This window comes from Pithys albifrons, chromosome 5 (assembly GCF_047495875.1).
Source record: "Pithys albifrons albifrons isolate INPA30051 chromosome 5, PitAlb_v1, whole genome shotgun sequence".
Classification (NCBI taxonomy): Eukaryota; Metazoa; Chordata; class Aves; order Passeriformes; family Thamnophilidae; genus Pithys; species Pithys albifrons.
In genome coordinates this window covers 9,253,293-9,266,999 of record NC_092462.1, presented here as the reverse complement: position 1 = coordinate 9,266,999, position 13,707 = coordinate 9,253,293, and the positions used below count along the sequence as shown (strand labels likewise).

The 13,707-nt window shown below is 37.4% G+C and overlaps 1 protein-coding gene across 4 annotated transcripts in view; it reads right to left on the bottom strand.

Annotated features, from left to right (window-relative positions):
- The window catches only part of DCLK2 (doublecortin like kinase 2), a 79,474-nt gene that overhangs the window by 22,297 nt on the left and 43,470 nt on the right, over nt 1-13,707 (bottom strand). For 2 of the 4 annotated variants that reach the window (XR_011697858.1, XM_071555644.1), the window contains exons 4-8: nt 12,525-12,626; nt 11,214-11,261; nt 8,743-8,837; nt 2,515-2,587; nt 1,443-1,551 (exon numbers count right to left, since the gene is read on the bottom strand). Coding sequence is in view for 2 of the 4 variants with exons in the window: in XM_071555644.1 (XP_071411745.1) it covers nt 1,443-1,551; nt 2,515-2,587; nt 8,743-8,837; nt 11,214-11,261; nt 12,525-12,626 (427 nt within the window). In the remaining 2 variants the exon portion in view is untranslated. The remainder of the gene's footprint in view (nt 1-1,442; nt 1,552-2,514; nt 2,588-8,742; nt 8,838-11,213; nt 11,262-12,524; nt 12,627-13,707) is intronic. The other 2 variants (XR_011697859.1, XM_071555645.1) reach the window with 1 other exon arrangement.

Sequence of the window (13,707 nt, the reverse complement as noted above, 5' to 3'; positions counted from 1 at the left end):
CACAATCAGAGCTTAAACTGGCCAGTGTTGTGTCAGACAAAGAGGCTTTTTAAAGTATGTCAATAGCAAAGGAAGGTCTAAAGAAACACACCTGTTGAAGACTGTCACCTGACTCATGGAGCTTAAGATAAAGCAAAGGCATGCAATGCTTTTTTTGTTTGCCTCAGTCTTTAGTAGTACTGATAGACACTGGGCTGCCCAGTCTCCTGAGTCAGGGGACCACAAGAGTGGAAGCAGTGACTTTCCAGTTGCTGACACTGAAATTGTCAGGTACTGGCTGAATCAGCTGAACACTCACACGTCCCTGGGGCCTGATGGGATTCATCCCAGAGAACTGAAGGACCCAGCAAATGCTATGGCAGGACCCCAGTCAAAGGTCTACCAAAGGCCTTGAGAGCCTGGAGAGGTCCTGCTGACTGGAAGCTCAACAGTGTTATTCCAATTTAACAAACAGGGAGTGAGGGAAGACCTAGGAGCTACAGACCTGTTAGTCAACCTCAGTTCTGGAACAAGTAATTTCCATTCATAAGTATCTTTCTTTTCATTTAAATAAAACCAGTAGATGAGGATCAAACAGTAGAAACTGGTTTTGTAACTTTTGTGGTTTTTACAGTGATTTGCTCAATTTTCTCAGTATTTGCATACAAGTTGGGGATTCCTCATAATATTTAAGAAACTGCCATAGTTCTCAGATTGATGAAGACAGCAGAAGGTGGTTCTAAAAAAATATTCTGAGAAAGTGACAGTCAAGTCATCTGTTATGTTTGCACTAGCAGCAAAGTGTGACACAAAGTTTTCAGAGAAGGGCAGCAACACAGCAAAGGTCTGTAAAGGTACACTGTCTATCCCATGGAAAAGCAGGCTGAAGAATATTTCAGGGTCTGATATAGTGAAGGGTTGATTTGCAAAGGCTCTGGCTCCTCACCCCAGTAGCTCACAGAAGCAGCCAGCCCAAGGGAGCCAGCAGCACAGGCTAATAGCCAACAACTGCATGCCTTTAAGAAAGCTTTACCCACAGTATACTGAAAGCTGTGAAAAATCATGTAAGCAGCAGGCAGGAGGGACACAAGAGCAGCAGAAGTGCTGAGGCAGAGGGGGGGGGCTCTCAAAAACTGTTTAGATGCCACATACAGTTTCCTGTCACCCACAGCCATCTGTAGTGTGAGGGATTTCTTGAAAATCTGTGGGGTTTCCTTAGAAGTCAGCATTAGAAGGTGATACTTCCTTTAGTTTTTGGGATATAACATGTTTCTCTGCTGTTCTCATATCCCTTTGCTAGAAGAATACATGGGAAGCTCTTCATGTTTTGCTATGCCTATTTTTCCTGAAGTGTATGCATATCTTTGCAACTGCTCTTTGCTTTATCTCCTTACATTTTTTCTAAGAAATTATGTTAATGTACCCAGGAACAAACAGCAGTACTGAATTGTTGCCTTGCTCACCGTTCTACACACTCCTTTACAACAGCAAAATTGCCATCCCCAATCACCTTCCCCACTTTATACTTCTCAAGAATGGTAGATGACCCTGAGAACTTGTTTCCATTCAGGCCTAGAAAAAAAAAATGGACAAAAGTCAATAATGCAAGCTGAAGCAAAGTGTCAGCAGGATGCTATATATCCCCAGTGGGTTCCACAGATACAGAACAGTCATAAATGCAAAACAAAACTTAAAAGTAAGCTGTTTTCTTCACTGCTTATTCCCTTGGCTTCATCTCAAACAGCAGAACGAACAAGGTAAACCCAAAGCAGTTTGACCTTTTAACACACACATCAAATCTTACTATGGTTTTGTATAGACCTAGTCTAAAACTAATGAGTACAGTTAAAAGCCTTTAGTCTAAAATTTTCTGAACTGAAATTATGGTTTTGAAGTTTCTTTTTGCAAACTCTAAGTAAAAATGCAAATAAGAATCATCTACAATGCATGTGAAAGACCCAAAAAGTTTTATCTGCTGAATTCCTTCAAGTTCCTATGACTACTGCTGAAATATCCAAAGTGCAAGTGAGTTTGAAAGGCACTTATTTCAGTAATTTTAAAATTAAAAAAATTACTCTAAACTGAAATTTTAAAATAATTAAAAGTAATTAGCATTGCTTTAAAGAGATAAGGAATGAAAGGTTTAGTGAAGTTGAGGTGACAGGCTAGTGGTTCTCCCTGAGGTACAGTCATCTCTTTTGAGGAGGGCTCCTCTTTTAATCCAGCCACAAACACCTTTCTGGTGGTACCGCAGGTCATGTTCCAAATCAGTCAAATTCCTAACAGGGACTATTGAAGAGCAGGGTCCACTAACATGCTACCACTTGACAACAAAAAAACCCCCAAAATTTATTTCCTATTTTCACTGCCTTGATGTATATAACGTGATAACAATTTGTCCAAGGCAAGTTTGTTGACAAGGTACCAGACATCTCAGAACAGAAAAGAATGAATTTGGAGTCATCAGGAACTACCTAAAACTGTCACTTACAACAAATTTTTTGCAAGGATTGTTGGCAATTATTGGTGTCCTACCTTCAGGACTCTGGCAACGCAGTGATTCAGGTACACCATTCACATTGGAAGAAGATCCACCATGTGGAGAGATCTGTGGAAGTACACAAGAACTTCTAATCTCTGATGGTAATCACAAGAAAGAGACATAAAACAGAGTGGCAAAGCTGAAAAAAAAACCCACCCTAAAACCATCTATAACTGAGTCAGTTTACTTTTATATTCCAATCATATCTTTATTCTTGCTTTCTCACAGTTCATTGCCATAAGAATACATCATTACTTACACCAATTTAAGATTCAGTCCCAATATCCCTAATTTAGATAAGTAGTTAAACGGACTTTAGTAAACATCAAAGAAAATTCCTGGTGGTGCTTCTGAATCTTCACAATTCTACTGAAAAAGTCATCCTGTCATACTGCCCAGGGACAGACACAACAATTTTTTATTTTAAAAAGAGTTGAAGGCATAGGAATGGATGCCATAAATAGTAATATGTACTGGCTGTGTTTTATGCACCACTTTTATAAGCTGTCCCATTACAGTTATGTATAGGGGTGCTCCATAAAATTAAAATCTATTTTAGATCATTGCCCTTCTTCTACGTAACATTTCTTGCTGTTCTGTGAAGTTCCATATCTTGTTTTTCTTCATGGGCTATTACAGTGATTCTCACCACTCACCACATAAAGGATTAAAATGCTGCTCTGCCTTAAGCTCAGTGTCTGTTGAAATGGCTTTGCACGACATCGGGAATGCAAATGCAGCATTTTCCGTTTTAGCTGACATTGTCTGGTTACACTGCTGAATATTTTAAATCATTAACACTATTGTCAGTGAAAGAACTGAGCTGACAGATAGGGATATTGTCTAAAGGCTCATGAAATGCTAATGAATGCTTAAGTTTCTAATGGCAGCTGAGCTGCCAAATCAGCTAAAGGTACAGTAACTATAAGCTGTACAACCTAATTTTGCAGAGCCTCTAAAACAATTAAGTTTACTAGCATGTGGCACAGAAGCAGCATCAAACAGCAAGCAGTCAGCTACTACTCTGCTCCTTCCTAATAACTTAAAACTAGGCTATGTAAATGCTGCTGTCTTTCTGAGTTATCTGTTTATTTAAAAAGGATCGAGAACAAGGACATTTGGGTTAAACGACATTTGTGCAAAATCATGAGTCAGTTTTATAGCCAGGCAGTCACATTTTCTTCAATCATGAAGCAGAGCTAACAGAACACATCACTGCAAAGTATTAGTCATCAGCCTAAAATATTAGTAATCTGTTTTGGGTTTTCAGTGAGTGACAATACATGGAGTATCTAGCCCATATTTCCAACTGCCTTCAGTCTCGTAATCAGGGCAGAACAGGACTGGGCACATTCCTTCTTAACATAGTATTTACAAGGAAGCAAACATGAGGAAAAAAGCTAAAATAAAATAAAAGTAATGCTGCTGTCGCGGCTGAGATGATAGATCAGAATCTGAAATGGCAGGTTTAACCCTAGCTCTGCCACAACTACACATCTGGTGGGATTTGACTTTTTTCTCATGAGAGCATGAGGAAGGATGCACAGATATAAACTCGCATTCTTTTGAAGTGGAATGGTACCTTAATTGGCAAATTTGTGCACTCAGGATTAAATTAATTACCCACAACACAAATGTTGGTGGAAACACTTGGGCATTATTTTCGTATCAAAGGAAACACTTAACTCCTTGGCAGCTACATGAGATGGTGCTTTCTAAAGCATCCATCTAAAAGTTTCCTGTGTCTGTGCTTATTTCATGTCAGATAGAAATGAAGGAACTTTGCCATCAGGCTGTCAGGCTTGCAGAGGTCCTGTACACATTGTCCTGTACACATTCACAATGTGCTGAAGAGACTGAACTGCAAGGTACACACATACAGACAGGTATGCTGACCCACGCCCTTGTGTCTGGATAAATGCAGACAGAAATATGGGACCCCTGGCCAAACATTACTATTGTAATACACTCAAAGTTCATCTAGCTAAACTTAGAAAATGTAAGTCTACTACTGCTAACTTTTCCTTGAGTTCTGATCAAACATTGCTGTGATAATCTTTCATCTGAAGGCTAAGAACGGAATGTGAACTCTCATACCTTCAGAAAAAGCTGTTGATATTCTCAAAGCAGCTTTCTCTGTCTTTATGAAAACATTCAAATTGGTGATGAATTTAAACTGTAGACTATGAATAATTAGTGAAACAATTAACTGCAGAAGTATTCTCCGAAATCTGGGGACATTTTGATACTGTCATTGTAATTCATCATGAAAGGCTGCAGGAAGAAAGGACTAAAAGATATTCCAAACATAAATGCAACGTTATTTATACAATCAGTATTTCACTGCGATGTTGACAGTATTTATTAGCAACACAACCTGTAAGACAGAAACTTTGTATTTTTTAAGTGATACTTAAAGACTGTAGTAACCCAACTCTACTGAGAAGCTACTTGTAAAAACACAATAGCCAATTAAAATGTGGTGCTTATGGCTCCATTAATGTGAGTGTACACAGCAGGGCATATATATACACGTATGGCAAGCACTTTGTGGCACTGGTCTGAAAAACCAGAGAAAGATTTACCCTTTTTCTAGAGATATTTTTGAGTGGCACCACATTATACAAAGCATTTAGCCACGCTAGAGAATGCTGAGCAGACTTGACAATAAGTGCAGTTTCCCTACCAGCACAAATTAGTCAACTCTTTTCATCCACTGCATGGCCAAAAAAGATGCTGAACTGTAAATTCAACAAATGCATTAGGAAAGAATCCCTCTATGGACTGCTACGGCACCTACAGCACTAGGCTGGATAGTCCCATGTAAATATTTTTAACATGTGGTTACACACAAAGACCATGTGTACAGAACAGAGGAGATTAAAAACCCTGATGAAGACAGGCATTAATCTTTCAAATCACTTAAGCACATGTTTAACTTTAAGTACATTAACATCCTCATTGAAGCAAAAGGGACTACACAATTGCTGAAAGTTGAGCAAGTACTTAAGTTATTTATTGGATCAGTTGTAATGCCCTTTCACTTTGGTCATTTGGTCAATCAATTGCAAAAGTAATACTCAGACACATTCAAACACTGTGCTACTAAACACAAATGGAGTTCTAAGAAAGGCCTCAACTGTAAAGTTTCTTTATTTCTTTGATTTTGTTTTCATTTTAAAAAGATCGTAAGACTTTGAAATACTTCATTTTAAGAGGGGACAATAAAACACACCCAAATGAGCATAAGGAACTTATGACACAATTTTCCAAAATCTTCAATTTAATCGAATCTCTGGATGGTTTTTATGGTACAAATTGTGCACAGTAACAGATGCACTGAAAGAGCTAAGAATCAAATTACTCCTAACAGAATTGCATATAAATGCACACTTAGAAACAAAGAAAAATGTTAAACCTTTCAATTGTCCCTTGCCTACAGCAAAAGGACTCCTGTCGGTCAATTGTCCAATGCCACCTAATGCTCTATTACCATTATTTCTATGAACTAGATTTTCTCTCTATGGAAATTTAATGTAAAGATCAGAAACTCAGCACATTTGATCAAAGAAGAATATGTACACAGTAGTCATTTACTTCATGCTCATATTGTTAACTTTTATATCTAAATCTTCAGCTTGAAAGAAACCCTCTGCAAAGGCTGGACATCAAACTGGCTTACTGTATGTACTGAACAATTAATAGCACAAGGGCACTCTGGCTGGAAAAGCTTAAAAGGACAGAAACAAAGCACTTTTTTTGAAAATAAGGTGTTCATGGGAACATTTCCTGCAAGGAATTTTCCATGACTGAAATACCACTTCAGTGTTGTGAAGCAGAAGGAATCCTTGGGGACAGAAGGGACTTCACTTTGAAGGAAAAGTGGTGTCAGAGAATATGATGTGAGACTCCACGTCTGAGACTGAGAAAAAATTGCTGCTGCCATCAGTATCTTTAGCAAGTTGACTGCCTTGATGATTAGCACTTAAGCTCTACATTGACTGTCAAACTACAAAAAGCTTAGCTAGGTTCTAATCTATTCTGTTTTGCTCTGGCTTTTCAAATAAAACAGTTTTTCAAGTACAGTTCATGTGCAGCTGCTCTGATGCTCTGCTCCTTACAGGAAATAGCAACATCAACCCTGACCTGTTCCCTTTTTTCTGGTGCCTCAAGCTCACATAAAACCATTAAGTGCTGCTGTTTCATCCTCTACAAAACAAACACATGATTTCTACACAACAAATAAAATATTGAATTCCCAAAGCCAGAAAAGTCTTAAATATGCCTTATTCTGTCACTCTCTGCCATTGTATGTATATCTACACTTTCATTCATGGCACCTTCTGTATACAAGTGCAGGAAGCCAAACTTGTCTTTGCAGCAATGCAGTCTTGGCAACGAGGAATTATTTAACAATAGGGAAAAAACAGTCATCTCAAAATAATAAAAGTGCTTTCTCTGTTTTATTCCTACTAGAATATAACCATCATCAAGAAACAAGTGTGACTGACCAGCATACTTGATCCTTTTGGAATTTACCCTGAGATTCACCAGCTATCTTTCCCTATCTTTAGAGTCTCAGGAGCACAGCTGGGATACTCCTACTGAACAGATGCATCCTAATGGAATAAAACCAAAAGGTACTCACTACTTCAGTGACACGTCAGGTCTGAGGTGCTTAATTTGGTTTTCCTGTTTTCTTTGCTCATATGGGGATGAATATTATCTGACATGAAAACCCATTAGTATCCAGCATCAGTTAAATTCCAAATTGAAAAAGTACAACAGCCTACTTGAGCAAAATTGACAGCGAAATGGAAAGAGGACATGTCCACTTTAGTGAGAATTGCTTGTTGCTATCAGAATTATCTCTGTCTTAATGGAGCTTTAATCAGATAAAAGCAGACAGGGCAGTACAAGAAAAAAATGAAGCAAATTAGCTGATTTCTAAACTTGTAATTTCATGAAAGAAAGACAAAAGAGCACTTGTTAAATATAGTGCAGACCAGCTGAGAGCCTCAAGCCAATGATGTTGTTGTCCTCTACTGTGAGCTCTATAGCAGAATGTCCAGAAAAATTTTAATACAGTTCTAATTTCCAGTGTCAGAACTATTACTGCTCTTGAAAATGCTTTATAGGACATTGGCCAATCTATGTTGCTTTGGATCAAGAGTAGCCATGGGATGGTACAGGACAACAACATAAAGACAGATCAACAATGAATTACCTCAATGAACCAAATAACTACAAATATAATTAAACAAAGCAGTAAAAATTAAACAATTAAAGAAATTAAAAAATTAAAAAATCAAATATGAAATAAATCAAAGACATCAATATCTTTTGTCAGAATTATCACTGAAGCCTGGCAGAAACCAGTGCCATACTCCTTGCAAAACAAAGACTTGATAACAATTAGCATGTCAAAACCCAAATCTAAGTACTATTCATATCACGTCCTTTAGCTGGTCTCTTAACTGAGAAAACAGGTTTCCACAGAATTATGCAGTCTCTTGACAAATGCTGTGTTCACCAAGAGGAGCTATTACTTGATGAGAATAATCAGTGCAAACCATCTAATCTGCTTCAAGAAAGGCTGCAATTGATGATTCCATAAGAAAATTCTCCTTGAAAGGACAGCTGCACAAATGCAGTAATAAGATGCTCAACTGTGCTCCAGACTGTTCTTTTTATTATACTGAGTGAAAGGCACAAACAGCCTCCAAGAACTGTAAATGCTCCCAGTTTTTAAGTGGGAGAGGAAGAGAATTCTCTTAGTGCAACACAAGAAATCTGCCAGACATCAGGCTGCTCCCAAAGGAACTCCTCCAACGCTTTCAGGGAGGAGACTGCAGTAAGGGGTGAAATTGTGTGCCACAGATGAAGATGAAATTTAGGCAACGCTACAAGACTATAAGGCATTGAGATGAGGATACTACATTTATATAGGCTGAAGGAATGTAAATTACTTGGAGGAGTTCTGCAGTCTACGAAGAAACAATGGAAAATTTGGAGGGCAAGTTTGTGTATTCAAGCCCTGCTAACCAGACAGAATACAAAAATCTTACTTCAGATCTATTCTCCGTTTCATACTAGCAAAAATTACACCAGTAAGGCTATCCTACAAAATTGCAATGTTTTTTCTTTTTTTCCTGCAGCACCACTGAACACACTCAAGAAATAATGGAATAATTTAGGGGTTTGACAGTTCTTGCACTTACCTTGAGTCCACGAAAGCTGCCTGGGCTTGTTGGTGAAGAACTGGAGGACTTTGTAGATTTTGGGGTAGATAATTGACTGCTTGGGGTTCCATTAACTGGTCAAAGCAATAAAAGCAAAGAAATGAAGAATAGATTAAAAAAAGCCAGAAACTCTAACTTGATTTTAGACATAACATACCTCTCTTAAGAACTTAGACCTCAAGTCTGCACACAAAGACCAAAAAGGACTCCTCAGCATTTGGAAATAAATTACATACTTGCATGACACACAACTATGCCCCAAAAAATTCATGTAGCTGGATATGGGATCAAAAAGACACACAAATATTGCATTGTCATGCCAGAGATTAAAAAGGCCTATCCTGTTCTTTGCCAGTGCAAGAGTTTTGGACAAATAACAGCCACAGCCTTTAAAAATTACGTAGTTTATTGTGATATGACACAATAAAATTTATATAGAAAAGGTGCTAAAAACACTTGACCCTCTCCCTCTTCACTTTGGATCATCACTTACTTTCTAGGTGGAATGTTTCACAGAACACAAGTCGCTTGTTTTAACCCCAAAGGAAAACAAACAAATAAAAAGCATGAACTGTTTGGATGATAAAGACCTTCAGCAGTAGTTCAGGAAAAAAATATTGATTTGAGAGAAAAAAACCTCAATAAAGCTAAAACTAGTAGGTTACTTCTGAACTTCCAGTAAGTACAAGTGCCTATGGAAAACATACACCGCCCTTCCCTTGACTTCACTTATTGAAGTCATTTAGTTCATTGAGTTCATTTATTTTAGGTCCAGCTTTTCAGGCAGGCCTCATGCAACATCTGTTATCTCTCTGGTGACTTGAATATAACTTAGGTCAGGCCTTGTATTTTCTGAAAAGAACAAACTGAAGAATTTCATTATGCAGACACAATAGCACACTGTCCATCATACACAAATATGATGCAATGTTGTATGATGAGACATTATTTCATTTCAGGCCAAACCTCATTTTTTGTGGGAGAGAAAAATACTACGCAGAAATTTAAGAGCTAAAAATGCTTCATAGCTGATTGATGGTGAAGAATTATTTTTTTAGCAAGAAATAACAACACTGGCAAATAGAAACTTCAATCTGATTAAGAGATACACTTGCACATATCTTTACATATTCAGGTCTGTCATGGGTTATGCGCTGCTTCTAAAACAGCGCTGTTGGATTTATTTTACAAGTGCCTATTGACCTAGTACATAATATTCTCCAAGTGTTGAAGATACCTTTCAAGCACTATTTTTCCATCTGCCAGTAGGCCAGGCTGACTGCACTTCCAACTTCCACAAATCTCTGTTTTTCACAAAAGTCCTTCTCTGGTATATGATCTCAAGATGTAACTAATGAGCATTTGGCTACACAATAAGTCTGTCTCGAAGATTGATAACTTGGGATTTACATTCTCAGCTCTGTTACAGGACTAGCATTTTCTCCTAGAAATATTCAGTATGTTTAGGATATTTTTGTCTCGATTTAGCAAGGGTTGCCTGTAAGAACAGTAGGTGAATTATTTAAGTGGGTTTTTTTATGAAGCTAGAAGTATAACATTATACATCTCTCCTGCAGATTTCATCACTTTGTTCTGGATAACCTTCTTGAAACCTTGCATATCAATGCATCCCTTTTTTATACAGAATTTGTAAATATGACAATGAAAAGAGCTACTGAATGCTGTTTCCTTCATGATCAAAAATAACAAACAAAACCCAAACTATTACTACAGGAGCAAAAGACTTCTGTTTGTTCACAAATTCTTTTATAAAGCTCACAAAAAGATCACTATTTCCTGAACATGACCATTAAGCTCCACATTATAAGGCATTATTTTCTGTCATTCTCCAGTAGTACATTTAAGGCTACAGTTTTATAGCATTCGGAATATTTAAAATCTATTGACTTCTAATAAGGTCCAAAGTCTTAACTTGTTTGCTAATCAAATTGTATGTTACTTATTTCACAGATACCTGCACTTTGAACTGAAGGTTTCTCAAGTGTTTTAGAGCTTAGGCCAAAATAATAAAAGAAAACAGAGATAAGAAAGTGCAGATACAATGAAAACCTATGGTGTGGTTTTACATGGCTTTTTTCAGTAACTCTCACCCCTGTCATTTTTTTCTGGCTGAAATTTTCTGTTACAATATGCTTTAGAATAGACATATAAACATATTGCTCCTCAGATGCTCCTCTACCTGTAGTCAAATTATACCTTTAAAACCTTAACTTTCATGTTGTTAGCAGATGCCCAACAACTAAAAACATTATTTCGCTCAAATGATCTACTTCAACCAAAAAAGCAACACCCATTATGTCTCTGTTTCATCAAATGCAAAATGTGTGTTTTAAGCTTGAAAATATTCACAAACACAGCAAAAAGAAAACAGGTAAATGGAGAGGGAGGAGACACACTACTGATACACAGCCATAATAGCAATGGCTCACCTGGGGATTTTGCTGAAGAATGAGCACTGGAGTGGCCACCCCTCTTTACTGTACTCATATATTTGACACAAAGGAAAAAGACATCAAGGAAAGAAGTTATTAAACAGCTCTGAACATGCATGAAATGAAGAAGGGTAAATAAAGACTACATGAAAAAAAAAGGAAAGAAAAACAGAAGGATAAATATCAGACACTTGGGATAAATTTTTTAAATTAAACAAACCAAGGGGGGGTCCCAGTAGAAATAAGTAAGGAAATGGCAGCACTGATTTATAAATACTTTGCATAAAATTCATTGCTGATAGATATTCTACATGATCTTATTGGAGGCAGCAGAATTGCATGAAATGTAGATCTGTTGCAAAACTTGCCCTTCATGCTACATTTTTCTGTGACCCTTCTTTGAAGCTTTTCAGTTCAATAGTTAGGCTTTATAAACAGATTATAAATATTATACTTTGAAAGAACCCAAAGACATACAATTACTTTAACCAGTGCCAATTAAGCAAAACAAATACTGATGTGGAAATGATAATGTGGAAGATGTCACAGGTTTGAATACACACACGGCTTACATGTATAGTTACATTCAAAAAAAGCATCATATATTTACATATTCAATGGTTTGATTTCAGGGCTACTTCTCCAGGTCTGAGAGAAAAAAAATTCAGGTTTTACTGTATTTAGAAATTAAATGCAGAGGTTAAAAAAAAAATTTTAACCCTCCAAGTTTCTCCCTTTATTTATTTGCATGGTTGGAACACATGGTGTTCAGAACCTTTCTTGAAATTACAAGACATACAAGAAGAAGAAAAAACCTCTCTGTTACTGAGCAATAACATTACAGCACATCTCCAATATCAGAGTCCTGTGTTTCATACAACATTTGGCTTATATAGGAAAAACTTTTCAATTTAAAAACTTGAGGCTTCAATGAACTCAAGTTTAACCACATAACCACTCTGTAGTTAATGGTCTTCAAAAAAATCAAGTGCCATGCTGAGAACACATCCCGAGTGCACATTTAGGACAAATCATTCCAACCTTCATAAACTGAAACTATTTGTGCCTGTAATTAAAAAATAGAAACCATATTTTTTCCCAGAATCAAAAAAAAAAAAAAATGCAGATTTTGTTTTGGATTAGCGTTAAACCTGTGAGACAAACTGAAAGAACATTTTTTTCCCCCCTCAGGAAACAAAGCATGGCACTTGTATTTCAGACAGAGCCAGCAGTTTGGGGGTTTTTCACTATATTAAACAAATTCTAACTCATATATTTCACATGTTCAGCTCTTTCCAGAAGCAGTACCTGAGGCAGGTGATTTGCTCCGACGTGACGGTGCCGGGCTCTTGGCTGCCGTGTGCCTCATGCCAGATGATCGGGAGTAGGAGGACTTCATGACACGGCATTCTACAAGCAAGCAGATCAGAGCTCTGACCACAGTTCAGTGTCACACCTTCCTCCACACACCTCTGTTGCTGTTTAGTATACAGAAAATGACCAGCTTTTTCCAAACATCTTTGCCTACCTGAATTAAAAATATTCGTAAGAGCATTTCAGAACTCTAACCTACTTACCATAAAAACGTATTCGAGCTACTCAAATACTGTGTGAGACATTCTGCATATAACATTTCTTCACACTTTGAAGCTGGATTATTAGTGTAAGCTTGTACATATGCTGATGCCAACATTCTTCTAATAACTCAGTAAATTCTGCATGCTGTAATGGCAGTTTCATATAGAGCAACTGCATACCCAGCACCATTTCCCTTCTCTTGCTAGAAACTGATGTTGTGATCAATTTTGGAACAGGTGAAAAATGCCTATTGATTCCAAAGGGCTGAAACAAAAGATTACTGTCATTTACCACCAGCTATATATCATTAAGTAGAAGACAACCTAAGTGGAAAAGGAATCAACAGGCATACATGCACTGACTTTTTGGAAACATTTCATTCCTACAGTTAGCACTGTTGGCAAATCATCCTGAATGGAACTATATGAATTTCCCTCCTAATTTTCTCCCTGTAATTCATCACTACAATGTTGTTCACATCATCATTATGATGGTACTTCATCAAAAACAGTAAATTGAGCCCCATGCCCTGCCATTCATGTTCCACTCTACCTATCCTGCTTTTCTCCATTAAGACTTCCAGAATTATTAGGGGAAGAAGAGACCACCAAAGCAGAAGAGAGAAAGGGAGATAAAAACCCTGCATCACTGGGTTCTCAGTGAGGAAGTGAGCCCAATTAGTCTGTGCATCATGTAATGTGAAAAATAATCTTATAGCCTTAAAAAGTGCAAGGAAAATTAGGATTATGGACACACTGGGATTTGCACTGTGAGTTAACTCAACTGTGCTCTTCCATTCTGCCTAAGAATAAAATCAATACTATGTTAAAAAACACCCTTCTTGTCACCTCCACAGCAGCTGAATTACCATAACCAAGCAGTTCTGGAAAAGGAGCACGCTGGTAACAACAGA